Source organism: Papio anubis, chromosome 13 (assembly GCF_008728515.1).
Source record: "Papio anubis isolate 15944 chromosome 13, Panubis1.0, whole genome shotgun sequence".
Lineage (NCBI taxonomy): Eukaryota > Metazoa > Chordata > Mammalia > Primates > Cercopithecidae > Papio > Papio anubis.
Window position 1 is genome coordinate 64,754,508 of NC_044988.1, and position 26,657 is coordinate 64,781,164.

General features: G+C 42.9%; 1 protein-coding gene across 8 annotated transcripts in view; it reads left to right on the forward strand.

The window, feature by feature from the left end:
- MELK (maternal embryonic leucine zipper kinase) overlaps positions 1–26,657 on the forward strand; it is a 126,079-nt gene that overhangs the window by 83,227 nt on the left and 16,195 nt on the right. For 7 of the 8 annotated variants that reach the window (XM_031654318.1, XM_031654320.1, XM_031654323.1 and 4 more), the window contains 3 exons: positions 4,694–4,780; positions 14,897–15,028; positions 21,333–21,455. In XM_031654318.1, coding sequence (XP_031510178.1) covers positions 4,694–4,780; positions 14,897–15,028; positions 21,333–21,455 — 342 coding nt within the window. The remainder of the gene's footprint in view (positions 1–4,693; positions 4,781–14,896; positions 15,029–21,332; positions 21,456–26,657) is intronic. The other variant, XM_031654321.1, reaches the window with a different exon arrangement.

Below are 26,657 nucleotides of genomic sequence, written 5' to 3' on the forward strand. Positions count from 1 at the left end.
ACGTAGAGTAGAATAGTGTACTATTATAGTAAGGGCTCTCTGTATATTATACTGTGGTATAATATAGGTAGAACTCTTAGGATAGTACCTTTAAGAGTCAGGTACTACCCTGTGGGCTTTATGTTTTTTAACTCGTTTAATCCATTTAATCTGTACACCAACCCTCCGAAGTAGGTACTATTATTGCCCCCTTTTGCAGATGAGGCAACTGAGACACAGAATCATTAAGTAACTTGCCCAAGGTCAAACAATGAGTAAGTGTAGAACCAGGATTTGAACCCACACTGAAGGGTTCTGAAATGGAATGGATCTGATAGACTAGCTGATTCAAGCTCAGGGCCCACATCCTGTGTATTTGCAGCCAGCATTGCTTATCTGGTTTCTATTGAAGTAGCTACTGGAGCAGAGTGATGGAGAGGTGGCATTGTGTTATGGTAGAAAAACCTGGGGCTAGGAATGAAAAATGCCAGTCTTGGGCAGATCACAGTAACTTTTCTGAGTCTTCATTTTATCACCTCTAATATGGGTATTCTAATGTCAATCTGTGCATGTTTGGGTCATGTTTTGCCATTTATAGAGTACCTTTACATGTTGTATCATTAATCTCTTTTGCCTGCCTTGCAGAGCTGTTACAAGATCAAATGAATTATATACAGGAGAGGCATAATGGATTGTTGTTGCTTTTTGAAGGATTTGCTTTTCTCTTTCAGTATTGTGTTTCATCAAGAGTGAACTATTTAAAAAATTCAGATTTCCTTGAATATTTAAGGTATAGATGCTGTCTGTTCTGTAACTCTATGCATGATCTCCTCCTACCATTTTCATACATAGTTCTGGTACCCAAGTATTGTATCAAATAGAAGTTATAGTCAGTTCCATTTTCTGCCTTAGTGAACAGGAAATGTAGTAGGCACGGATAATCCAAAATAATTGGCTAGCTTTTGGGATGCAGTTTTGTACTTAATTTGAGTATGTATGGCTGAGAATTCAGAGCGCTTTAAGTATTGATCCTCTTTGGAAAACACAGCTTGAGATTAATCATGTTTTTCAGACCCTTGGTATCTTTTCTACCCCACTTGTTTCATTGTTTCCAGTTCAGGAGCCCAGCAGAGATGGTAGCACCTCCTTCCTCTGTCTCCTGCCTTTCTCACACATATGCCTTGTGGTAAAGGTACAGGCAGGAGGCTGGGGGAGAGAGGGGTTCTTTTACAGTTAAAAAAAAATTTTTTTTAAACTTAAGATGATGGAGGGAACTCAAAAATTTATTTTCTTGCTTGAGCAGTGTTGACATCAACAAGAAGATAACAGATATTAAGGTGTCTAGGCTTCTGAGGTTGAGACCATCTTGAGGGGGAATCTACAGTTCTAGGAGCAGTCACAGTCAAAGCAGCACAATGAAAACTTATTCTTAGCACTTTGGACTTTCACATTACCACTAGTATAAACCTTTGTGGTCTCTACTTTGTCTGTAACCCATGAGGTTGTGCTTGTACCAGTCAATAATGCAAGGCTGTCTCAGTCTGTTTGAGCTGCTATGACAAAATACCATAAACTGAGTGGCTTAGAGAGAACAGAAATTTATTTCTCACAGTTCTGGAGGTTGGGAAGTTCAAGATCAAGTCATCATAGAGCTACAGTTCTGAAGGGTAAAAATAAAGAAAAAAAAGATCAAGGCACCAGCAGATTTGGTGTTTGATGAGGTCCCACTTTCCGGTTCATAGAATGGTTCTTTCTTGCTGTGTCCTCACATGATGGAAGGTGACAATGGGGAAAGGCCTCTGGAGCCCCTTTCCTTCCCTTTCCCTTTCCTTTCCTCTTTCCTTTCCTCTCCTTTCCTTTCCTCTTTCCTTTCCTCTTTCCTTTCCTTTCTTCTTTCCTTTTCTTTCTTTTCTTTCTCCTTCTGAGATAGGGTCTCATGCTTTTACGCGGGCTGGAGTGCAGTGACTTAATCATACGTCACTGTAACCTTGAACTCTTGGGCTCAAGTGATCCTCCCACCTCAGCCTCCTGAGTAGTTAGGACTGTGAGCCATTGCACCTGGCTAATTTTTGAATTTTTTTTGTAGTAACGGGATCTTGCCGTATTGCCCAGGCCAGTCTCCAACTCCTGGCTTCAAGTGATCCTCCCACCTCAGCCTCCCAACGCCCTGGGATTACAGGCATGAACCATTGTACTTTGACCTGGGGCCTCTTTTATAAGGGTACTAACCCCATTTATGAGGGCAGAGCCCACTCATGACCTACTCACCTCCCAAAGGCCCAACCTCCTAATACTATTACACTAGTGATTAGGTTTCAGCATATGAATTGAGGAGAGAAATTTATCTTTACTGTTTCTTTTCATGATGGCAGCCTTACTTTCTCTTGAGCTTTTTGTTACAAGTGTGATGTTCAAAACAAGGGAAGCTCATGATATTGCCCTGCTTTGTGCTGGACAGACCTCTCTTTCATGTTATGTTTGGTTCTGAATACCTCACTTCGATGTATAGTATCAACCTAGAGTGTGATCTAAAGAAAGGGCCAGAATAGTAAGGGGAGTTAATCAATAAAGTGGAGGTTGGCAGAACTAGAAAACAGAAGACTTGCAGAGGAAAGGTTGCTTATAATAGGAATACTCAAATTTCTGAAAGGCTCTTCTATCATAGAGGAAATAGAATTATGACTGTTAGTGAAAATAACCATTTTTTGAGGGCCTACTCTGTTGAGATGTTGTACTAGGCACTTGCTGTATGTTGCATATATTGCAGGGCACGTACCATCTCTCTCTAACAGATGATGAAACTGAGACTCAGAGGTGTAGTCATGTTCAAGGCCAAATGGTTATTAGTCCTGTTGCAGTTAAAACTAAGGTCTGTCTAATTCCAAAGCCTGTTAGCCATCAGGTTGTACCAATTCCCAGTGGACAGAGATCACAGGGAGACAGACCTCAGGCAGCAGGAGGGAGATGCTAACCATTCCAGCTGTTCTGTGTACACTTTAGAGGAGGCCTTTAAGCAGAACGTAAAGCATCCCTCACTTGGGCTGCCATAAAGAGAGTTTTTTTTTGAAATGGAGTTTTGCTGTTGTTGCCTAGCCTGGAATGCAATGGTTTGATCTCAGCTCCCCACAACCTCCGCCTCCCGGGTTCAAGTGATTCTCCTGCCTCAGCCTCCCGAGTAGCTGGGATTACAGGCATGTGCCACCACACCTGGCTAATTTTGTATTTTTAGTCGAGATGGGGTTTCTCCATGTTGATCAGGCTGGTCTTGAACTCCTGACCTCAGATGATCCACCCACCTCGGCCTCCCCAAGTGCTGGGATTACAGGCGTGAGCCACCGCACCTGGCCTAAGAGAGTTTGTATGTTGGAAAGATGAACTTTGAAGTTATATTCCTCTGCTTCTCTTCCCGTGTAATCTTCTGAGCTCCCTTCCAGGTCCAGGCCAAGCTATTCCTGCCTTTTTGTTCTCAGTGATCCTTGTTTGGTTCTGAGAACCCATTTCCGGCCCTACCTTTAGTGAGGTACCATCATGTAGGGATTATTTGGATAATTTCTGTCCTTAAGCAAAATGAATTTTGTGTAGAGGCTTTTACTTATTATTTTTTAAAGTTGTAGTTCAGCATAATAATGATTATGTGGCATCTATGGCACTGTCGTAAAGGTTCCTTGAATTGTGCTAAACGTAAATATAATGAGAGGTACCCTGTGCTCTACAAGTCTGAATCTTTTACCAGTCTGTTGTATAACCACTGATTTTAGATGCCTAGGTGGCTGCTCTTTGATGAAAATACCAACGCAGAGGCCAGGCGCAGTGGCTCAAGCCTGTAATCCCAGCACTTTGGGAGGCCAAGACAGGCGGATCACGAGGTCAGGAGATCGAGACCATCCTGGCTAACACGGTGAAACCCCGTCTCTACTAAAAAATCGGTTGTGGGCCTAAGCCGGCTTAGGTATGGTGCGCCTGTAGTCCAGTTACCGGGAGGCTGAGGAGAATGAACTGAGGCGGGAGGCCCGCGGTCGGTGATCGCCACTGGGTATCTGTGCCTGGCCACAGAGTGATCTCGCCCCGTGAAAAAGGAAATACCAATGCAGGTCTTGCAGTAGGGAAGGGGGAAGGGATATACAGTCCCTGGGCTGTACAACAGAATTTTTTTTTTTTTTTTTTTTTTGAGACAGTCTCACTCTGTTGCCCAGGCTGGAGTGCAATGGCACAATGTCAGCTCACTGCAGCCTCCGCCTCCTGAGTTCAAGTGATTCTCGTGCCACAGCCTCCCAAGTGGCTGGGATTACAGGCACTCACCACCACGCCCGGCTAATTTTTGTATTTTTATTAGAGATGGGATTTCACATGCTGGCCAGACCAGCCTCAAACTCTTGACCTTAGGTGATCTGCCCGTCCCAGCCTCCCAAAATGCTAAGATTACAGGCATGAACTACTGCGCCCAGCATTGTACAACAGAACTTTAACAACAGTTGCTCAGATAATGATGGGGATATAAAGAGCTGGGAAAGAGCTCATCTTGAAATGCTTCCTGGAATATGCTTACATCTTAAAAGATTGTAGAGAATGTTGATTCTTCCCCAAGAAATTGACAAATTCATGTTTTACATAATGATATTTGATTGTATAAAGTAATTATACTGATTTTAAAATGTCAAAACAATGAATATATTTGTAATTTTTTGTTAATAAAGTGCATAATTTTTTTTTGTAGTTTATTCACCTTGATGATGATTGCGTAACAGAACTTTCTGTACATCACAGAAACAACAGGCAAACAATGGAGGCTTTAATTTCACTGGTAAGAAATACAGCACGGGCTGGGTGCAGCAGCTCACGCCTGTAATCCCAGCACTTTGGGAGGCCGAGGTGGGAGGATCACTTCAGGTCAGGAGTTCGAGACCAGCCTGGCCAGTGTGGTGAAACCCCGTCTCTACTAAAAATACAAAAATTAGCCGGGTGTGGTGGCACGTGCCTGTAATCCTAGCTACTCAGGAGGCTGAGGCACGAGAATCACTTGAACCCAGGAGTCAGAGGTTGCAGTGAGCTGAGATCCCGCCCCTGCACTCCAGCCTGGGCGACAAGAGCTAAACTCCATTTCAAAAAAGAAAAAGAAAAAAAAAATACAGCAATACAGCATGAATTTGAGAGTAATATCTTTTGTTTCATTGTTCTTTATTTTATCAGTACATGAAAAATAGTGTAGCATTTTCAGACCTATGATTTTATTATGGGTACAAATATTGCATTTAAAAATATTTACATATGATTTCCACACAATCCTGATGTGTACTAGATATTTTCTTTAAAAATGAACACTCCATACTTAAAACATTGATGAAGAAGCATTACAGTGAAAAAATAATTAAAAAACAACTGGCCGGGCGCGGTGACTCAGGCCTGTAATCCCAGCACTTTGGGAGGCCAAGGTGGGTGGATCATGAGGTCAGGAGATGAAGACCATCCTGGCTAACACAGTGAAACCCCGTCTCTACTAAATATACAAAAAAATTAGCCGGGCGTTGTGGCGGGCCCCTGTAGTCCCAGCTATTCGGGAGGCTGAGGCAGGAGAATGGTGTGAACCTGGGAGGCGGAGTTTGCAGTGAGCCAGGATTGTGCCACTGCACTCCAGCCTGGGTGACAGAGCGAGACTCCAGCTCAAAAAAAAAAAAAAAAAGAAACAACAAACTAGTGCACAAAGAATGGACAGAGTTCTAATTTTGACTACTTTAAAGTTCTCTAACGTGCAACTGGGTTTCTGCTGTGAAAATGAGGTAAACACAAAGCAATTTTCTTCTCACCTGAAAGCAACAGCAGTGTCACATCACCCCTAAGTGGACAAACCAAATACCATGAAAGCGTCATCATGATTTCTGGTGTTTGATTATTTTGGCTCTTTCAGATGCTCAGTCTCTAGATCATACCTGTGTTGTGTGTGTGTGTGTGTGTGTGTTTTAAGAGATCAAGGTAGTCACAGCTGTCTCTAATGTGAAGAGTGACTTGTACGTCACTTTGTTCCTGGCCCAGTGCTATGTCTTCTATCACCTGTAATTTATGTTTGCTTTATCTGTTCTTTAACTTGCAAGGTGGAGTCCTTAAGCAATTAAAAAAAAAAATCAAGCAAAGCTTTGCTAAGGCACAATTCTTTTCAGTAAGGAGAAAATATAAAGAAATTCTTTTGAATGACATAATAAGTAAAGACAAACAGAATGTATCTGGAAATGGTAGTGTAATTTACTTTTTCATGGATAATGCCTTTAGGGGAATAGTAAGAATTGGGAATTGCTGTAAGATTTGTATGGTCCTTAGTCTTTCATTAGTGAAAATTTGAAGTTTCCATTTAAGCCACCTAAAAAAATAAATTGTAGGACATTTTCTTTGGGATAGTCTTTAATGGAAGACTATACTTTAGATACTGAAATTTTAAAAAATGTTATTATAGAAAAATTTTCCCACCAAAGTAGAGAGAATAGTATAACAACACTGAGTTTCCATGTTCTCATCATTCAGTTTCAATAGTTAATAACGTTTTGCCAATTTAATCTGTATCCTACCACTTTCTCCCTTCCTCCCTTTCCAGCTGGGATATTTCCAAGTAAATCCCAGATAGCATGTCATTTTATCCAGGACAAATTGGTGTGAGATCCACAAACTTTAAAAATCTGAATCTTAAATGTAACATACTTAAGCCAGGCAAGGTTCCTCATGCGTGTAATGTCAGCACTTTGGGAGTCCGAGGTGGGCAGATCATGAGGTCAGGAGATCAAGGCCGACATGGTGAAACCCCGTTTCTACTAAAAATACAAAAATTAGCTGAGTGTGGTGGCACGCCCCTGTAATCACAGCTACTTGGGAAGGTGAGGCAGGAGAAAGACATGAACCCGGGAGGCGGAGGTTGCAGTGAGCCGAGATCGTGCCACTGCAATCCAGCCTGGTGACAGAGTGAGACTCCGTCTAAAAAAAAAAAAAAAAAAAAAAAAAAGTAACATACTTAAGAGTTTCAATAATCATTGAAAAAAAAGTCTTTAAAATGGTATATTTTATGACATCTCTACCTATAATTGTCAGACTTAAAAGTGAAATGGAAATACAAATTATTTGCTTTCCTTCTGATGCATAAAACATAACAAAGCATAGTAGAGGTTGTTTCCTGGTGTTACAACTCTCTAAAGAGCTTCTCAGTTATTCTTAAAGTTAAGCATGACCAACATCAATAATGCAGTGAGGAAAGTAATATTTTTTATTCCTTTTGTACTTTTCTCTCATTCTTAAATCCCTGTTCATACTTCATTGAGTCCCAGGGATGAGTAGGATATAGGCTACTCACTCTCAATCAGAGATTCTCACCTTGGCTGTACAGTAGAATTTCTTGGGAACTTTAATCCTGATGTTTAGGTCTCAACCCCACAGATGATGATTCAGTTGGTCTGGGGTTTGGCCAAGGCATCAGAATTTTTTTTAAAGCTTCCCAGCTGATTGTGGTATGCAGCCAGAGTTGAGAAGTAGTGCTCTAGATTCTTGCTGTTCAATGTGTGGTCTAGGACCAGCAGCATCAGCATCAACATCTAGGTGCTTATTTGCCATGCAGAATCTCAGGCCCCACCTCAGACCTACTGAATTGGAATCTGTGTCAAATCTCCAAGTGGTTCATATGGTCAGTAAAGCTTCAGAAGTGTTGGTCTAGGTCAGTTCTCAACCAGGAGTGATTTTGGCACTCAGGGGGCATTTGGCAGTGACTAGAGACAATTTTGGTTGTCATAACTGGGGTTTGTGTATGTCTACTAATGCCATCCAGTGGGTAGAGGCCAGGGATGCTGCCAAACATCCTTCAATGCACAGAAGAGCCCCTCACAACAAACAATTATCCAGGTCAGATGTCAACAGTGCCAAGGTTGAGAAACCCTTGTCTGGGTGGCTCAGGGAATTCATACTGGCTCTACATACTTTCCAATTTGAATAGCCTCAGAAAACCAGGTTTGAGATTAGCCAGCGTCTGTTATGTTTTTCTGTGACATCCTGAGACCTCTGCCTTCACTTTTGGGGCTGATGAGACAGGACAGAGAGAGATTAGATTAGATTAGTGTGATCTATATGCTGGTATGGTGCTGCGGATCTTTGTACAGAGAGAGAGAGAGTAACAATATTTCTCTCAAACATTCAACTCATAATGTGTCTGGAATTGATGGGTTCTTGGTCTCGCTGTCTTCAAGAATGAAGCCATGGACCCTTGCGGTGTTATAGTTCTTAAAGATGGTGTGTCCAGAGTTTGTCCCTTCAAACGAGTTCAAATGTGTCTGGAGCTGCTTCTTTCTGGTGGGTTCGTGGTCTCGCTGACAGGAGTGAAGCTGCAGACCTTTGCGGTGTTACGGCTCATAAAGGCAGCATGGACCCAAAGAGTGAGCAGCAGCAAGATTTATTGCAAAGAGCAAAAGAACAAAGCTTCCACAGCCTGGAAGCAGACCTGAGCGGGTGGCCACTGCTAGCTAGGGCAGCCTGCGTTTATTCCCTTATCTGACCCCACCCACATCCTGCTGATTGGTCCATTTTACAGAGAGCTGATTGGTGCATTTACAATCCCTGAGCTAGACACAGTGCTAGACAGAAAAGTTCTCCAAGTCCCCACCTAGGTTAGCTAGATACAGAGTACCAATTGGTGTATTTACAAACCCTGAGCTAGACAGGGAGTGCTGACTGGTGCATTTACAATCCTTGAGCTAGACACAGAGTGCTAGACAGAAAAGTTCTGGAAGTCCCCACTAGGTTAGCTAGATACAGAGTACTGATTGGTGTATTTACAAACCCTGAGCTAGACACAGAATGCTGATTGGTGTATTTATAATCCCTTAGCTAGACATAAAGGTTCTCCAGGTCCCCACTAGACTCAGGAGCCAGCTGGCTTCACCTAGTGGATCCCCGCACTGGGGCTGCAGGCAGAGCTGCCCACCAGTCCCCAGCGGTACCTGCACTCCTCAGCCCTTGGGCGGTCGATGGTACCCGTTGCCATGGAGCAGGGGGTGGCAGGGGGCGGCGCCCGTGGGGAGGCTTGGGTAGCGCGGGAGTCCACGGCGGAGGGGGTGGCTAGGACATGGCGGGCTGCAGGTCCCCAGCCCTGACCTGCGGGGAGGCGGCTGAGGTTCAGCGAGATTTTGAGCCCCGTGCATGTGTGCAGGCGGTGCTGAGGAGCCCCAGGCAACCTCAGCAGCTGCTGGCCTGGGTGCTAAGCCCCTCACTGCCCTGGACCAGCGGTGCTGGTCGGCTGCTCCATGTGCGGGCCCGCTGAGCCCACACCGGCGCCTGGGCCCGCGGGAACTCGTGCTGGCCCACGAACGCGGCGTGCAGCCCCGGTTCCTGCCCGCGCCTCTCTCTCCACACTTCCCTGCAAGCAGAGGGAGGTGGCTCTGGCCTCAGCCAGCCCAGAGAGGGGCTCCCACAATGCCGTGGTGGGCTGAAAAACTCCTCAAGCGCCGCCAGAGTGGATGCTGAGGCCGAGGAGGCCCCGAGAACGTGGGTTGCTAGCACGTTGTCACCTCTCAATAAGAACTCCCACTTTTATATTATATACAGGAGCACTCTGGTACTGCTTTTTATATGCAGCAGTGAGTCTCCTATGTCTTGTGATTTTGACTGATCTCATTGTATTCCTTTTGAGATTCCCAACAGTACTTTGCTTACTTTCTCCCTGTTCCTCCAGCCCTGAGTGGCTCTGGATTGTGGCAGCAGCCAGTTCTCTGCTAGAGGACCTTCACTAAGGGTCACATGTGTGTTCGAGAACCTATTCAGTCCAGGACAGATCCATTTTCCCCATCCCTGTGATGTAAACACCCATGCATGTAAAGACTGAAGGCCTCAGGAGGAGGGTCAGAGGAAGGGTGGGGCCACTCCTCCGTGTCTCTACCCCTCTGCACTAGTAGCTGCGTCTCCTCAACCCAGGTGCCTGGACACTTCTTTAACATTTAACTGGGGATTTAAAGATGTTTTTAGTTTTCTAGAAATGGAACTTTCTCATGGGTAACCCTATCACTTTACTTTCAGATATTTGACTTTCAAAAGAGGGAATTGCCTATAAAATAAGGGAAACCTTTGTCTTAGACTTGTGGATTGACATCACCTGAAAGCATAACTAATGTGTTGATTTATCTGTTTTTGAACACAGAACTCTCCTGTGGTGCATCTTATAATGAGAAGTATACAATGGCACTGGCCAGAAAGTTATAAAAAAGATGCTTTGTTTGCCTAGGGAAAAGGAAGGTTTAGAGGATGGTTGTAGAAATCCTAGGCATGATTAGGAAACTCCATCTAAAACTCTTAGCACTATCCAGGAATTGTTTACAGTGCCTGAGTTATGCCATCCCATTGTTGATAAGAAAGTGAGGCCGGGCGCGGTGGCTCAAGCCTGTAATCCCAGCACTTTGGGAGGCCGAGATGGGCGGATCACGAGGTCAGGAGATCGAGACCACCCTGGCTAACACGGTGAAACCCCGTCTCTACTAAAAAATACAAAAAACTAGCCGGGCGAGGTGGCGGGCGCCTGTAGTCCCAGCTACTCGGGAGGCTGAGACAGGAGAATGGCGGGAACCCGGGAGGCGGAGCTTGCAGTGAGCTGAGATCCGGCCACAGCACTCCAGCCTGGGCAACAGAGCGAGACTCCCTCTCAAAAAAAAAAAAAAAAGAAAGTGACAACTTGTTTCTTAGCCATTGTCTCTAGTCAGTTTATGACACCTCTTTCAAAAAGGTGGCTGTAATACATGGGGATATCATAGATATGGGGTGGGAAAAAGTCTTTAATGTAGTTTTTGGAAAGTGAAGAGTGATTATAAGTACATAGTTTCCTCCCACCATAGTTTCCCAGACACCTTCTCCATGAAGCCTCTTCTTTTCATTTTTCTTTTTTCTTTCTTTTTATTTTTTATTTTTTTTGAGATGGAGTCTCCCTCTGTCGCCAGACTGGAGTGCAGCGTCACAATCTCCACTGCCTGCAACCTCCGCCTCCCGAGTTCCAGCGATTCTCCTGCCTCAGCCTTCCCTATAGCTGGGATTACAGGCGCCTGCCACCACGCCCAGCTAATTTTTGTATTTTTTGTAGAGACGAGGTTTCACCATATTGGCCAGGCTGGTCTCGATCTCCTAACCTCAAGTGATCCACCCGCCTCGGCCTCCCAAAGTGCTAGGATTAAAACATGTATGAGCCACTGTGCCCAGCCATGAAGCCTTTTCCGTCCTTTCTTTGTCTCATCCTGTTTGGATTAAAGGCAACATTTCATAATTTATGATAGTATTTTATGCTTCCTCTACTAGATTGATTGGGCCATTATGCAAATTTCAAAGCTTATACTATGATCGTGGCCATCTAAGTTATTAACTAATAAAATTCATTACTGAAAACAGAGTTGGTAGTTGACTTTTGAGTCATGTACTTTGTAAGGGGGCTACATAGCATGAAAGACTATTCGGTACTATTAAAAGTTAACACTTTTGTAGGGCAGATAGCCCCATAGTTTTCTCAGTATATTATTTAGAAACTTTCCATTAAACATAGTGGATTGAACAGCTAAGTTTACATCGAACACTTCCTAAAACCTTAACAAAAAGGGATAAAAAGGCAAAACATTTACAAACAATAAAAGGGGAGACAAAGGGATGTCATTAGAAGTTTGGAAGATATAGATAAGTGATATAAGTGGTAGTTGTTAGAGCATTTTGGAGAAAACTGAAAGCTAAGTGCTTGCAGTGAGAAAAGGCATCAAGCAAATGGATGAGAGCTCCAGAAAGGCTCAGGAATCAGAGGTACCAGGAGCTTCTGAAATCAGGGAAGTGAGGAGGGAAAACAGGAAGATGGGTGAAAGCCTGTATTGGAAGCAGTTAGAACCCTAGATTCCTTTCTCTACCTGTGCTGCATAACAGCCTCCTCTTCCCCATCCCAGCAGAAGACGGGAGGTCACAAGGCATTCTTGTACCAAACACAGCTCAGATGCGGATGATGAACCATTCTGAACCATTCTGAAATGGATGCACAAAGTCTTCATATTGAACAGTGAACCACCACCATCTCGAATTCCCTTCCCTATTCAACTTTGAGAATGCTGAAACCAGGATTTGTATCCTATTTGCAGTGAGGGTAGGGAAAATAGTAGAAGATTTATCTCTAGGGAAAAGCTAAGATAAATGTCTTACTATATCAGTGGTTGGGAGTTCAGGTTCCTGCCTGTTCATCTTGGAGAAGAGCCTTCAGGGTATTGAGCAGCCCCATCATACACATAGAGCCTCGAATCAGCTGTGCAACATACTTCTTCACTTTTAAGTAGAAACAGACAACCAAAAATCACTAGAAATTTGAGAAAACTTCTAACATGAAAGTCGGAGATCAAAACAAATGGAGTAAGGTAGGGAGAGGAAAGAATAAAAAGTAGATACTGAGAAAAAAAAAACGCAGATATGAGGGAGCAGGAGAAAATGGCTAAAAACTGCTAATTAATATTCTCAGATAAGAGAAGTGATTTTCATTCTTGACATAGGAATAAGATGAATAAAAATGAACATTCCAAGAGATAGCTCTTCAAAATCTAAAATGTAACCACAGAAATTAAAAGCTCAGTAAAAGTGTTAGAAAATGAAATTAATTTGAAATCTTTTAAAAGTAGAACCTGGCTCAGCTGGGCGCGGTGGCTCATGCCTGTAATCCCAACACTTTGGGAGGCTGAGGCGGCGGGTGGATCACTTGAGACCAGGAGTTCGAGACCAGCCTGGCCAACATGGTGAAACCTCATCTCTACTAAAAATACAAAAATCAACCAGGTGTGGCGGCATGCACCTGTAATCCCGGCTACTTGGGACCCTGAGGTGAGAGGATCACTTGAACCCAGGAGGCAGAGGTTGTAGTGAGCCGAGATTGCACCATTGCACTCCAGCCTGGGTGACAGAGCGAGACTCTGTCTCAAAAAAAGGAAAAATAATACAAGAAGAAATATTCCAGGCTGGGCACTGTGGCTCATGCCTGTAATTCTAAACCTGAGAGGCCAAGATGGGATGATTGGTTGAGTCCAGGAGTTCAAGATCAGCCTGGGCAACATAGTGAGACCCTATCTCTATTTTATTAAAAATTAAAAAAAAAATTTAAAGTTAAAAACAAAAAAGAGAACTATTCCAGAACTGAAAAATACGAGTTTTCAAGAATGAAGAGGCCTAACCTGGGATGAAACAGTAGATGAAAATAGATTCACACCAAGGCCTGTTCTAGTGGAATTTCAGAAAACGGGGAAATAATAAGATTCAGGAAGTTTTCAAAGATAAAAATGAAAGTTCATACACAAAGACTGGAGAATCAAAACCTAAATGACTATAGGTTTTTCAGTAGCTGTACTAGAATCAAGAAGAGTATATTGCCATCAAAACCGTGAAGATTATTATCAACCCAGAATTCTCTGCTTAACCAAATCAGAATCAAGTGTGAAGATAGAATGCAGTCATTTATCAGACATGCAAGATCTCAAAAAATTTACGTCCCGTGCACACACCCTCAGGAAGTCACTGGAGGATGTGTTCCACCAAAATGAGAGAGTAAACCAAGAAAGAAGAATACTTAGGATCTAGGAAACTGGGGCTACATTGTAAGATAGAGGGGAAAGGAATCCCTAGACTGACAATTGGGTAGCTGGCTGAGAAGCTGGTCCAGAGTGGAGCAGAGGATGCAGACATCTGGTAGAATCTCTCTAAGTGGGGAAGCAGTTAGCAGATGTGTGTGAACATGTTGAGAGGAGGTAAAGTGTTGAAGAGGGTGGAGTTCAATTTGTGAGGAATAACTGACTCTTTTATTTTTATCTTCAGGAAAAACAAAGGTATAAAAAAATGGAAATGCAAGAAGAGCACCCTGTGTGGTTTAGCTGCAGAGCTGATATTCAGCCAGCATGACCACATTGGTTGTTAAAATATTGGTGTATTTATATACTGACTGGTAAATAACCACTGTCTCCAGTGCCCTCCATGTTGCCCTGTTACTTCCCTTAGACACCCTGGACACTACTCCCTCCCCTCTTCTCACAATTAAAAGATTAATAATTGGAAAGGCAGGCGTCTCCCAGGACCCTACTGACCTCTTGGCCTCTATTTTGATGGTTGGTGTCAGGGTACCAATTAAATATTTTGAACATTATCCCTGCTTAGTTGTGAATGCTATTTACATAATCATCATAATGCAAATATTAACTTAGCTAAACATTGTGATAAAATTATAGTAGGAGGATACAGGGAAAAGATGTATGGGAAAGGGAGGGAGTTGTAGTAGAGCTAAATTCATATTTCTCATACTAGGAAATGTATACATAATATTTGAAGCTGAAAAGAGTTTTAAACCATGTAAGCATTTAGTTTAGAAATACAGAATTAAGGCCATGCACGGTGGCTTACACCTGTAATCCCAGCACTTTGGGAGGCTGAGGTGGGCGGATGATGAGGTCAGGAGATCGAGACCATCTTGGCTAACACGGTGAAACCCCATCTCTACTAAAAATACAAAAAATCAGCTGGGTGTGGCGGCAGGTGCCTGTAGTCCCAGCTACTTGGGAGGCTGAGGCAGGAGAATGGCGTGAAGCTGGGAGGCGGAGCTCTCAGTGAGCCAAGATCGTGCCACTGCACTCCAGTCTGGGCGACAGAGCGAGACTCTGTCTCAAAAAAAAAAAAAAAATACAGAATTAATAACAGAAGAAACAGCTAAAAGTGTTTAAAAGTTGTTCCTTAGGGGGAGTGGAAATTGTATGTGTGTGGAGGTGTGGTATGATGGTTGCTGTTTTCCATCATATGCCTTGTAAACCTATTGGCTTTTAAAGTTCTGAATGTTACACTGAAGAAAAAAATTAATTAAAAATAGAACATCATTTCCACAAACAAGTAGTCTTCTAACCAACTTGATTTTCTTTTTCTTTAGTGGCAGTATGATCACCTCACAGCTACCTATCTTCTGCTTCTAGCCAAGAAGGCTCGGGGAAAACCAGTTCGTTTAAGGCTTTCTTCTTTCTCCTGTGGACAAGCCAGTGCTACCCCATTGACAGACATCAAGGTAAGTGTTACAGCCTGTTGTGTCTTGCCACATGCCCTCCCTGTTCCTGAGTGCGTATACCACTGGGATGGTAAACTTTCTGGTGTCAAGGAGTCAGAGGCAAGACGTTTTATGATTTCAATATTTTTGATGAGAAAAATGGGAAGATCTAAAGTTGAGCTCTAATTTTTTTTTTTTTTTTTGAGACAGAGTCTCACTCTGTCATCCAGGCTGGAGTACAGTGGCATGACCTCAGCTTACTGCAACCTCTGCCTCCTGGATTCAAGTGATTCTTGTGCCTCAGCCGCCCGAGTAGCTAGAATTACAGGTGTGCATCACTATGCCTGGCTAATTTTTGTATTTTTAGTAGAGATGGGGTTTCGCCATGTTGGCCAGGCTGGTCTCAAACTCCTTTCCTCAAGTGATCAGCCTGCCTTGGCCTCCCAAAGTGCTGGGATTATAGGCATGAGCCACCGTGCCCGGCCTCTAAAATTCTGAATGTTAAAATGGCATTTTACAAACCTCCTCCCCCAGCCCCTTCTTTTACATAATAGCAATTCCTGATGGCTGTAGAAAATGTTTCAGCCACAGATGAGAATTTACCTATAAACCTACTACCTATGGAGGATGTAGTTAACGTTTACTGTATCTTTTCAGTCTTTTTTTTTTTTTTTTTTTGAGATGGAGTCTCACTCTTGTTGCCCAGGTTGGAGTGCAGTGGCATGATATTGGCTCAATGCAACCTCCACCTCCTGGGTTCAAGTGATTCTCCTGCCTCAGCCTCCTGAGTAGCTGGGATTACAGGCACACATCACCATGCCCAGCTAATTTTTGTGCTTTTAATAGAGATGGGGTTTCACCATGTTGGCCAGGCTGGTCTCAAACTCCTGGCCTCAAGTGATCCTCCCGCCTCAGCCTCCCAAAGCGCTGGGATTTTAGGCATGAGCCACCGTGTCCAGCCTCTAAAATTCTGAATGTTAAAATGGCATTTTACAAACCTCCTCCCCCGGCCCCTTTTTTTTTCATAATAGCAATTCCTGATGGCTGTAGAAAGTGTTTAAGCCAGGCCGGGCGTGGTAGCTCATGCCTGTAATCCCAGCACTTTGGGAGGACAAGGCAGGTGGATCACAAGGTCAGGAGTTCGAGACCAGCCTGGCCAATATGGTGAAACCCCGTCTCTACTAAAAATACAAAACTTAGCCAGGCATAGTGGTGAGCGTCTGTAGTCCCAGCTACTTGGGAGGGTGAGGCAGGAGAATCGCTTGAACCGGAGAGGCGGAGGTTGCAGTGAGCTGAGATTGTACCATTGCACTCCAGCCTGGGCGACAGAGCAAGACTCTGTCTCAAAAAAAAAAAAAAAAAGAAAAAGAAAATGCTTAAGGCACAGAAGAGCTAAAAGGAAAATAGAATTTACCTATAAACCAACTACCTGTGGAGGATGTAGTTAACATTTATTGTGTCTTTCCAGTCTTTTTTTAAGTATGCTTTTATATAATTTACATGCATTTAAGTGCTTTTAAAGGACACATTATTGAATTGCAGAGAACAAATAAATTGTTGGGAATAAGATCTGTGATACAGAATATATAATACTTTATAAGACATAAAATATTTTGATAAATATTTTGATATTTATGTTAAGGGTTTAGGCTTTTGTTTCTTTTAAAATTTGCATACCGAAATGGAGCATGTTGATTAGTGTTTCTTCTTGTGTTATTCTGAGCAGTAGCTAGAGCTCCTGCAGTTCTTGCATGAGAGTGAGTTATAACCAAATTATTTTTCTCTACTTTGCCGTCTTTGTCTCAGTTTTCTTTGTCGTGGACTTCAAAAAATTTTTTTGTTTTATTTTTTGAAACAAAGTCTTGCTTTGTTGTCCAGGCTGGAATACAGTGGTGCAATCATGGCTCACTGCAGCCTCAACCTTCCAGGCTCAAGCAATCATCCTGCCTCAGCCTCCCAAGTAGCCAGGACTACAGGTGTGTGCCACCACACCTGGCTAATTTTTAATTGTTTGTAGAGATGGAGTCCAGCTGTGTTGCCCAGGCTGGTCTTGAACACCTGGACTCTAGCAGTGCTCCCTCCTTTGCCTCCCAAAGTGTTGGGATTATTGGCATGAGTGACTGCACGTGGCCCGTCATGGACATTTAAAATGGTGAAGAAGCTTACATACATAGAGGCACGTGTCATTCCTAAATGCTTGTGTTAGTCCTTGTTTTCTGTGTGATTCTTTGTATTTCCCATGGCTTAAAATTCAGCTATCCAAATACTTTGCCAGATGGGTATGGAACTTTGTAATGTCATCTTCCCTCAGATTAATTCAGGTTGCAATGTAAATAATCTTAGCACTAGGAAATTGCACCTCATCCTCAGAGAGAGGTAGTTGGCCCTCTATGAAATTCAAGATAACACAATTGACTATGTGGATGAAAGTTTTTTCTTTTTTTCCCCTTTGTAGGCCTCAAAACTGTAAAAAAAAAAAAAAAAAAAAAAAAAAAAAAGTTAAAATGCCACCTCTTTTGTGATCTTTTGTTGAATTCCCCCTCCCTCAAATTCCTTTATTTTTTTTTATTTTTTTATTTATTTATTTATTTTTTTTTTTTGAGATGGAGTCTCGCTCTGTTGCCTGAGCTGGAGTGCAGTGGCCGGATCTCAGCTCACTGCAAGCTCCGCCTCCCGGGTTTAAGCCATTCTCCTGCCTCAGCCTCCCGAGTAGCTGGGACTACAGGTGCCCGCCACCTCACCCGGCTAGTTTTTTGTACTTTTTAGTAGAGACGGGGTTTCACCGTGTTAGCCAGGATGGTCTCGATCTCCTGACCTCGTGATCCGCCCGTCTCGGCCTCCCAAAGTGCTGGGATTACAGGCTTGAGCCACTGCGCCCGGCTCAAATTCCTTTAATATCTCATTTAGGTCTCCTTTTGGTACTCATCAGTCATGTGCTACAGGTATAGTGGGTCTTATGTCACTGCCAGACCTAACCTGCCCCCCTTTTTCCCTCCCTGCTTGGTCAGTACACTGGCTGTTGTGTAAAGAAATCTCTGAAGGGAGATAATCTTATTCCTGCATGGTTTTCTAGTCTGTTGTCGGAGAGTTTTAATGGCTGGTAAATATTCTGTGCCTAGGCAGCTCTTTTGCACATGGACTCCGTGAATCAGCCAATCCCTCATCCGGCCCACACTGCCAAACCCTTTAAACTTTCAGGTGCAAGTAACACATTTGGGTCCCGGGAAATGCAAAACCCTGAATTTTGCTTCTGCTCAAGGTAATTGGAGAAAACTATTAGATACCTATACCTCTATGTTTAGAAAAACCACTTTCATTAAATTTTAAAATTTATGACACCTCAGTTAAGGGGCCTGAGACATTTTCCTGAGCCATTGGATTGTCTTTTTTTTTTTTTTTGTGAGACGGAGTCTCGCTCAGTTGCCCAGGCTGGAGTGCAGTAGTGTGGTCTTGGCTCACTGCAACCTCTGCCTCCTGGGTTCAAGTGATTCTCCTGCCTCAGCCTCCTGAGTAGCTGGGATTACAGGTACATGCCACCACACCCAGCTAATTTTTGTATTTTTAGTAGAGATGGGATTTCACCATGTGGTCAGGCTGGTCTCGAACTCCTGACCTCAGATGATCCACCTGCCTCAGCCTCCCAAAGTGCTGGGAATACAAGCGTGAGCCACCATACCCGGCCTGGATTTTCTTATATCTGAATTGACCTGATCTCAATTGATCTGCTTATATGAATTATAAGTGGAAAAGACCTGGAAAGATATTTACTCTTATCTTCCATCTACTACATAATGAACATTTACCTAATAATTTAATTATTTGCAAAGTCATATTATTGAACCAATTTTATGGCAGATCAAGAGACATTTTAGTGACAAGAAGTGAAATAGAAATCAAATTTTGGGTTCTCTTCTGATCTTTATGCAAATTGCTGAGACATGAAGCAAGTCACATAGTCTGGTTGTACTGTTCTTCCCCTTGATAGAATTATCCCTTTTCTCTGGGGTGTTTATAAGAAAGTAAGTAATCCTGATAATCAATCAATAGATGGCCCTTTCAGTGAAACAGCAATACAGACTGATCCAAGAATCACAAATGACCACATCATCATCAGTGTCATTAGCATTTTCAGGCCCCATGCTGGGCTGCTGGGAAACAAATCTGTGTAAAGTATGGTACTTGTTCTCTAACAGTCAAGTTGAGGCAAGACATATATATACATAGATAATACTGCATCATAGTAGATGATGGGGGCCAGAGAAGTGGCCAGAGGTGCCCTGAGGAGCTTTAGAGGACAGGAATGATCACCATGGGATCCAAACTGGACCAACAGTCGAGTTGGAAAGATGGAAAAGAAGTGGCACAACATTCAGGGCAAGATAAATGGAATCAGCAAAAGCATGGGCACCTAATTTTGCTTGATGTATTCTGTTGACAGTGGCTGGACTTGTGTTTAAAAAGAGTTCAAGTAGGGGAAGAGAGAGAGAAAGAGAGCGAGTGAGCGAGCAAGTGAGCTGGAGGGGTGGACAAGAGCCAGATAGTAGAAAACCTGAAAATGCACATCAGAATTTTAGACTTTATTCAATAATTAATGAGGAGCCATTGATTTTTGAGCAAGAGAGAGAGACATGAACATGATTTTGAAAAATTTGTCCAGTGGTGTATACAATTCTTCAGTCAGGGGTGATGTGTGTGCTATTAGTCCCTACCGGAGTACCCGTGACAGCCGTCATTCATACAGCACTGTACTTCCCCCCACCAAGCCTAGACTTAGCTTTAGGATTTTTCTTAGCCTAGCTCTTCAGGCACCCAGTTCCAAATGATGGTAACTGGTAATCCTGGAGAACTCTGTCATCCTTGGTTGGGAGGGTGGAAAGATGAGTGGTACAGACAATATTGTCTGTTTGAATAGTCTAGGTATGAGAAGATTTGTCCTTGATCTAGGATAGTGGCAGTATGACTTTGGGAAGAAAAGGATGAGATATAACAAATTCAAGTAAAATTGCTTGGCTAGATTAACAAGATATTAAGGGAAAAGAAAGAAAGGAGAAATAAAATGCAAGTACACCCACAGTCTTGAATTCAGGGTGTAATTACTATACCCTTAGTTTATAGAGGAGGAAGAATGAAAGAACGTAAGTTACCTGGTGGCATTGTTAGCACAAGACCCCAAATGTCCTGTCCCTGGGAGATCCTTCATAAGGCTAATTTTCTTCCTGGTAGAAATTACTCACTACCCTGTATATTTTTACAAAGAAGAAACGTATATTTCGAAGTTGTTTCCCCTCCATCCTCTACTTTGTCAGATCTTTTTATTTGTAAATTTGCAGTAGAGTCGTCTGGTATTATAGTGATTATGTGGTAATGAAAAGTAGTATGCCATATAACATAAGAATGTTGCAAGACATATTATTTGAGAGTCAGACATTTTCCTTTCTGATAATTTGAACTGAAATTTTCTGACTTCCTTTTTCTGACTGGATGGTCAGCTCCTTCATTATAGTGTCTCCTATTCATTTTTGTTTCCAAGGCCTTGCCCTATGCCTGGAATACAGTTTTGTGCTGCATAAAGATAACATTGGACTGCATTTATGATGATGGTCCCATAAAATTATAATACCATGTTTTTACTCTACTCTTTCTCTCTCTTTCTTTTTCTTTCCTTCCTTCCTTCCTTCCTTCTTTCTTATCTTTCTATCTTTCTTCTTTCTTTCTTTTTTTTTTTTTTTCAGAGTCTCGCTGTATTATCCAGGCTGGAGTGCAGTGGCACAATCTCTGCTTATTGTAACCTCCACCTCATGGACTCAAGCGATCCTCCCACCTCAGCCTCCCAAGTACATGGGCCTACAGGCACATGCCTGGCTAATTTCTATTTTTTGTAGAGACGGGGTTTCACCATATTGCCTAGACTGGTCGCGAATGCCTGAGCTTAAGTGATCCCACCTGTGTTGGCCTTCCAAAGTGCTGGGATTACAGGCATGAGCCACCACGGGGACGGCCTTTTTCTATGTTTAGATTTGTTTAGATACATAAATGTTTATTGTTGTGTTAAAGCCACCTACAGTATTCAGTACAGTAACATCCTACACAGGTTTGTAGTGTAGGAGCAATAGGCTATAACATATAACTTAGGTGTGGCCTAGGTGTGTAATAGGCTCTGACATCTCAGTTTGTGTAAGTACCTTTTATGATGTTCACACAATGATAAAATTGCCTAATAACACATTTCTCAGAATGTCTCTGTCGTTAAGTGATGCATGACTGTATTTTAAATATTGAATCATAATACTGTTGTCTTTAAGTTCTTCTGTCTTTCATTGAATAGTCAAAGAATCGGAGTCTGGAAGATGTGACCACAAGTGATGAAAATTATGTGACTGGATTAATAGACTATGATTGGTGTGAAGATAATTTATCAACAGGTGCTGCTACTCCCCAAAAATCACAGGTTAGTAATTTTTATTACTATTTAAGGCAGAATCTATTGTTTCAATTATAAAAACAACCAGAGTAATGTGAAACCAAGGTGTGCTTGCAAATTTAATGAATGCTTAAGCCACCGAAAACGTTAATGAGAGATAACTGGAATATGAATGAAAGGGAAGTCAATTATATCCAAGTTGAAGCAAGCCAAGATTCTATTTTAGAGCTCTTTACTGCTCCTTTATTTCCTGTTTATTATTATTATTTTTTAAGACTGAGTCTTGCTCTGTTGGCCAGGCTGGAGTGCAGTGGCACGATCTTGGCTCACTGCAACCTCTGCCTCCCAAGTTCAAGTGATTCTCGTGCCTCCTGAGTAGCTGGGATTACAGGTGCCTGCTGCCTCTCCTGGTTATTTTTTGTATTTTTAGTAGAGACGGGGTTTCACCATGTCGGCAGCTGGTCTCAAACTCCTGACCCCAGGTGATCCGCCCACCTCAGCCTCCCAAAGTGCTGGGATTACAGGCGTGAGCCACCGTGCCCGGCCTTCTTTTTTGTTTAAAATGAGGTATAATGAGGTATACTTTACATGTAGTTAAATAGGTAAAGTCACCTTTTTTAGTGTGTAATTCTGTGACAAATGCATACAGTTGTATAACCACCACCAAAATTAAGATATAAAACAGTTCCATTACTCCTCAAAATTCCCTCATTCCCCTTGTGGTTAACTTCCCCTCCCAACTCTCGGTGGCAATTGATCTGTTTTTCTTTCCTTTTGATAATCTTTTTATTGTACTTTAAGTTTGTTGAGCTTTTTATTTTTTTTTTTATTTTTATTTTTTTTTTTTTTGAGACGGAGTCTCGCTGTGCTCCCAGGCTGGAGTGCAGTGGCCGGATCTCAGCTCACTGCAAGCTCTGCCTCGCGGGTTCACGCCATTCTCCCGCCTCAGCCTCCCGAGTAGCTGGGACTACAGGCGCCTGCCACCTCGCCCGGCTAAGTTTTTTTTTGTATTTTTCAGTAGAGACGGGGTTTCACCGTGTTAGCCAGGATGGTCTCGATCTCCTGACCTCGTGATCCGCCCGTCTCGGCCTCCCAAAGTGCTGGGATTACAGGCTTGAGCCACCGCGCCCGGCCGAGCTTTTTAGATTAATGAAGATTAGTATAGATTAATGTTTTTCATCAAATTTGGGAAGTTTTCAGATATTTTGTTTGCCCTACTCTCTTTGTTTTATCTTCTGGTACTCCCCTTCCATGTATATTGGCACACTTGATGATGCCCTGCAGTACTCTGAGGCCCTGTTCATTTTTCTTTATCTATTTGCATTCTGTTTCTCAGACTAATTTCAGTTAACTTGTTTCTAGGTTTCAGAAGTTTCAGATTCTTTCTTCTGCTTACTGAAAGTGCTGTTTAATCCCTCTAGTGAATTTTTTGTTACAGTTATTGTACTCTTGAACTCCAGAATTTGTTTGGTTCTTTTAAATAATTTTATCTTTATTTATACTCTCTATTTATTGTGACATTGCTCTTACACTTTCCCTTGGTTCTTTAGACATTTCCTTTTGTTCTTTGAATATATTTAAAAACTGTGATTTTCAGTCTTTGCTTGGTAAGGCCCATGTCTGGACTTCTTCAAGGACGATTTCTATTGACTGCTTTTTTTTTTTTTTTTTTCCTGTGTATAGGCCATCCTTTTTTTTTTTTTTTTTTGAGACGGAGTCTCGCTCTGTCGCCCAGGCTGGAGTGCAGTGGCCGGATCTCAGCTCACTGCAAGCTCCGCCTCCCGGGTTCACGCCATTCTCCTGCCTCAGCCTCCCGAGTAGCTGGGACTACAGGCGCCCGCCACCTCGCCCGGCTAGTTTTTTGTATTTTTTTAGTAGAGACGGGGTTTCACCGTGTCAGCCAGGATGGTCTCGATCTCCTGACCTCGTGATCCGCCCGTCTCGGCCTCCCAAAGTGCTGGGATTACAGGCTTGAGCCACCGCGCCCGGCCGGCCATCCTTTTTTTTAAAGACGGAGGCTAGCTCTATCACCCAGGCTGGAGTGCATTGTGTGATCTCTGCTCACTGCAACCTCTGCCTCCCGGGTTCAAGCGATTCTCCTGTCTCAGCCTCCTGAGTAGCTGGGATTACAGGCACCTGCCATCGCCTGGCTAATTTTTTTTTTTTTTGTATTTTTGTAAAGATGGGGTTTCACCAAGTTGGCCAGGCTGGTCTTGAACTCCTGACCTCAGGTGATCTGCCTGCTTCGGCCTCCCAAAATGCTGGGATTACAGGCGTGAGCCACCGTACCCGGCCATACTTTTTCACTTCTTTGCATATATATGTCTTGTAATTGTTGAAAACTAGACATTTAAAATAATATAATGTGGCAGCTCTGATAATCAGATTTATCCCCTCCTCAGGATTTGGTATTATTGCTGTTTGTTGTTGTTGTTTAGTGACTTTTCTGAACGAATTCTGTAAAGTCATTTAGGTCAGTATTGGGCTGCATTTATGATGATGGTCCATGAAATTATAATACCATATTTTTACTATACCTTTTCTCTGCTCAGTTAGCATAGTGATCAGCTAATGCTTGGCGAGGTTTCCTTAGATGCCTGGAATCAATATGTTTCTCAGTCTTTGTGCCGGCTCTGTGTACATCTGGGGTATGCCTTCAGCTTTCAGCCAGGCAGCCGACAACTCTGCCTTAGATTTCACTTCCTATTTGTATAGAACCTCACGGTCAGCTTGAGGTGAGATCTTAGATCCTTCCAAAGTATGGCTTTTTTTTTTTGAGATAGAGTTTCGCTCTTGTTGCCCAGGCTGGAGTGCAATGGCGTGATCTCAGCTCACTACAATCTTTGCCTCCTGGGTTCAAGCGATTCTCCTGCCTCAGCTTCCCAAGGAGCTGGGATTATAGGCATGTGCCACCACACCTGACTAACTTTGTATTTTTAGTAGAGACGAGGTTTCACCATGTTGGTCAGGCTGGTCTTGAACTCCTGACCTCAAGTGATCCACCTGCCTCATCCTCTCAAAGTGCTGGGATTACAGGCATGAGCCACCACGCCCAGCCCCTTCTAAAGTCTTTCCTGAGCAAATGCACAGCCCTGGGTATGAGCACATCCTATACATGTACATTGGGCTTGTAGATTCCCTGGTATATTTTGGAGCTTTTCCAAGTCACTGTGGACATCTTATTCTCCAACTTTTTCTTTTCAGCATTTTTGTTAGTCTATTGTCATCACCAGCTGTTACCCACTGCTTCGGCGGCAGTAGCTGGGACTGTAGGCATGTGCCACCATGCCCAACTAATTTTTACAAAATTATTTTGTAGAGACAGGGTCTCAATATTTTGCCCAGGCTGTTCTCAAACTCCTGGACTCAAGAGATCCACCCGCCTTGGCCTCCCAAAGTGCTGGGATTACAGGCATGAACCACTGTGCCTGGCACCTCTAAATCTTTTTAACAGATGCCACTGGGGAAAAGGCTTTTCACACTGGGCAGGCTCTGAGTAAGGTCAAATGAAGACAGCTTTCAGGCCGGGTGCGGTGGCTCATGCCTGTAATCCCAGCACTTTGGGAGGCCAAGGTGGATATATCACCTGAGGTCAGGAGTTCAAGACCTACCTGACCAACATGGAGAAACCCCGTCTCTACTAAAAATACAAAATTAGCCACGTGTGGTGGTGCATGCCTATAATCCCAGCTACTCGGGAGGCTGAGACAGGAGAATTGCTTGAACCTGGGAGGCGGGGTTTGTGGTGAGCTGAGTTGGCACCATTGCACTCCAGCCTGGGCAACAAAAGCAAAACTCTATCTCAAATAAAAAACAAACAAAGAATTAAAAAAGACAGCTTTCATAGTAGGGTCTTGTAGGGAACTACTGGCCAGGCTAAATAATGACAATTTTCTGAGCATAAAACTTTGAAGGAGCTCCAGCCTGTTCTGCCCCGTCCAGTGGCTCCTAGGTTGCTGGTTTTCATCATGATTGTGGGCTCTGAGTTTCTAAGACGATTATAGAGCTGGAGAGAGGGGAATGGGGATAGGTAGGACAAATTAAAACACCTCAAAGCTCACTGTTTCTACTTAGCTGTTTTCTATGAATAAATGCTGTGATCCTTGGCTAATACACAGAGTTCTGAAAGAAAAGAGGTATACTTTGTTTATGGATAGGGAGATTTGAAGGTATAGATCTCATTTTTTCCCAAAATGAATTTTAAATTTAATGTAATCTGAACTTTTCAGTGGATGTAAAATAAGTCAAAATGATTCTAAAATGTATGTGGAAATACAGAGGGGCAAGAATAACTAAATCATGCCTAAAGAATAAGAAGATGGGAGGAAACTGGTTAACCTGATACAAGAACTATTATAAAATTAAAGAAATTAAGATTTCCTTAATAAATAAAAAATGAAACAATGAAACCTTTCATACCTTGTATTTAGGTATATCTCTTTAAAAGTAACATAGTTAGGCCGGGTGCGGTGGCTCACGCCTGTAATCCCAGCACTTTGGGAGGCCAAGGCTGGCAGATCACGAGGTCAGGAGATCGAGACCATCCAGGCTAACACAGTGAAACTCTGTCTCTACTAAAAAATACAAAAAATTAGCCAGGCGTGGTGGCGGGCGCCTTTAGTCCCAGCTACTTGGGAGGCTGAGGCAGGAGAATGGCGTGAACCCAGGAGGCGGAGCTTGCAGTGAACTGAGATCGCGCCACTGCACTCCAGCCTGGGCGACAGAGCAAGACTCTGTCTCAAAAAAAATAAATAAATAACATAGCTAGATTTGGTATGCAAACTGAAAATCTGTCTTTTGAATTGTGAGCGTACCCAACTTACATTTATTTTTATTATGGATTTATTTATTATATATCTTTCATTTTTTATGTTTCCTATTTGTCTTTTTCTGTATTCCCCCTTGTTTCTTATTTTTTTGCTGTTAATTTCCCCCCACATTTTATTGGTTTCTATTTGATTTATATTCTTTTAATGTTTACTCTAAATTTTTAACATATTTAACCAAATATATAGTAAGTCTGTAGTTTTTTGGTTTTTTTTTTGAGATGGAATCTTGCTCTGTTGCCCAGGCTTGCGTGCAATGGCATGATCTCTGCTCACTGCAACCTCTGCCTCCTGGGTTCTAGTGATTCTCCTGCCTCAGCCTCCTGAGTAGCTAGGTTTACAGGCACCCGCCACCATGTCCGGCTAATTTTTTTGTATTTTTAGGAGCGACAGGGTTTCACCA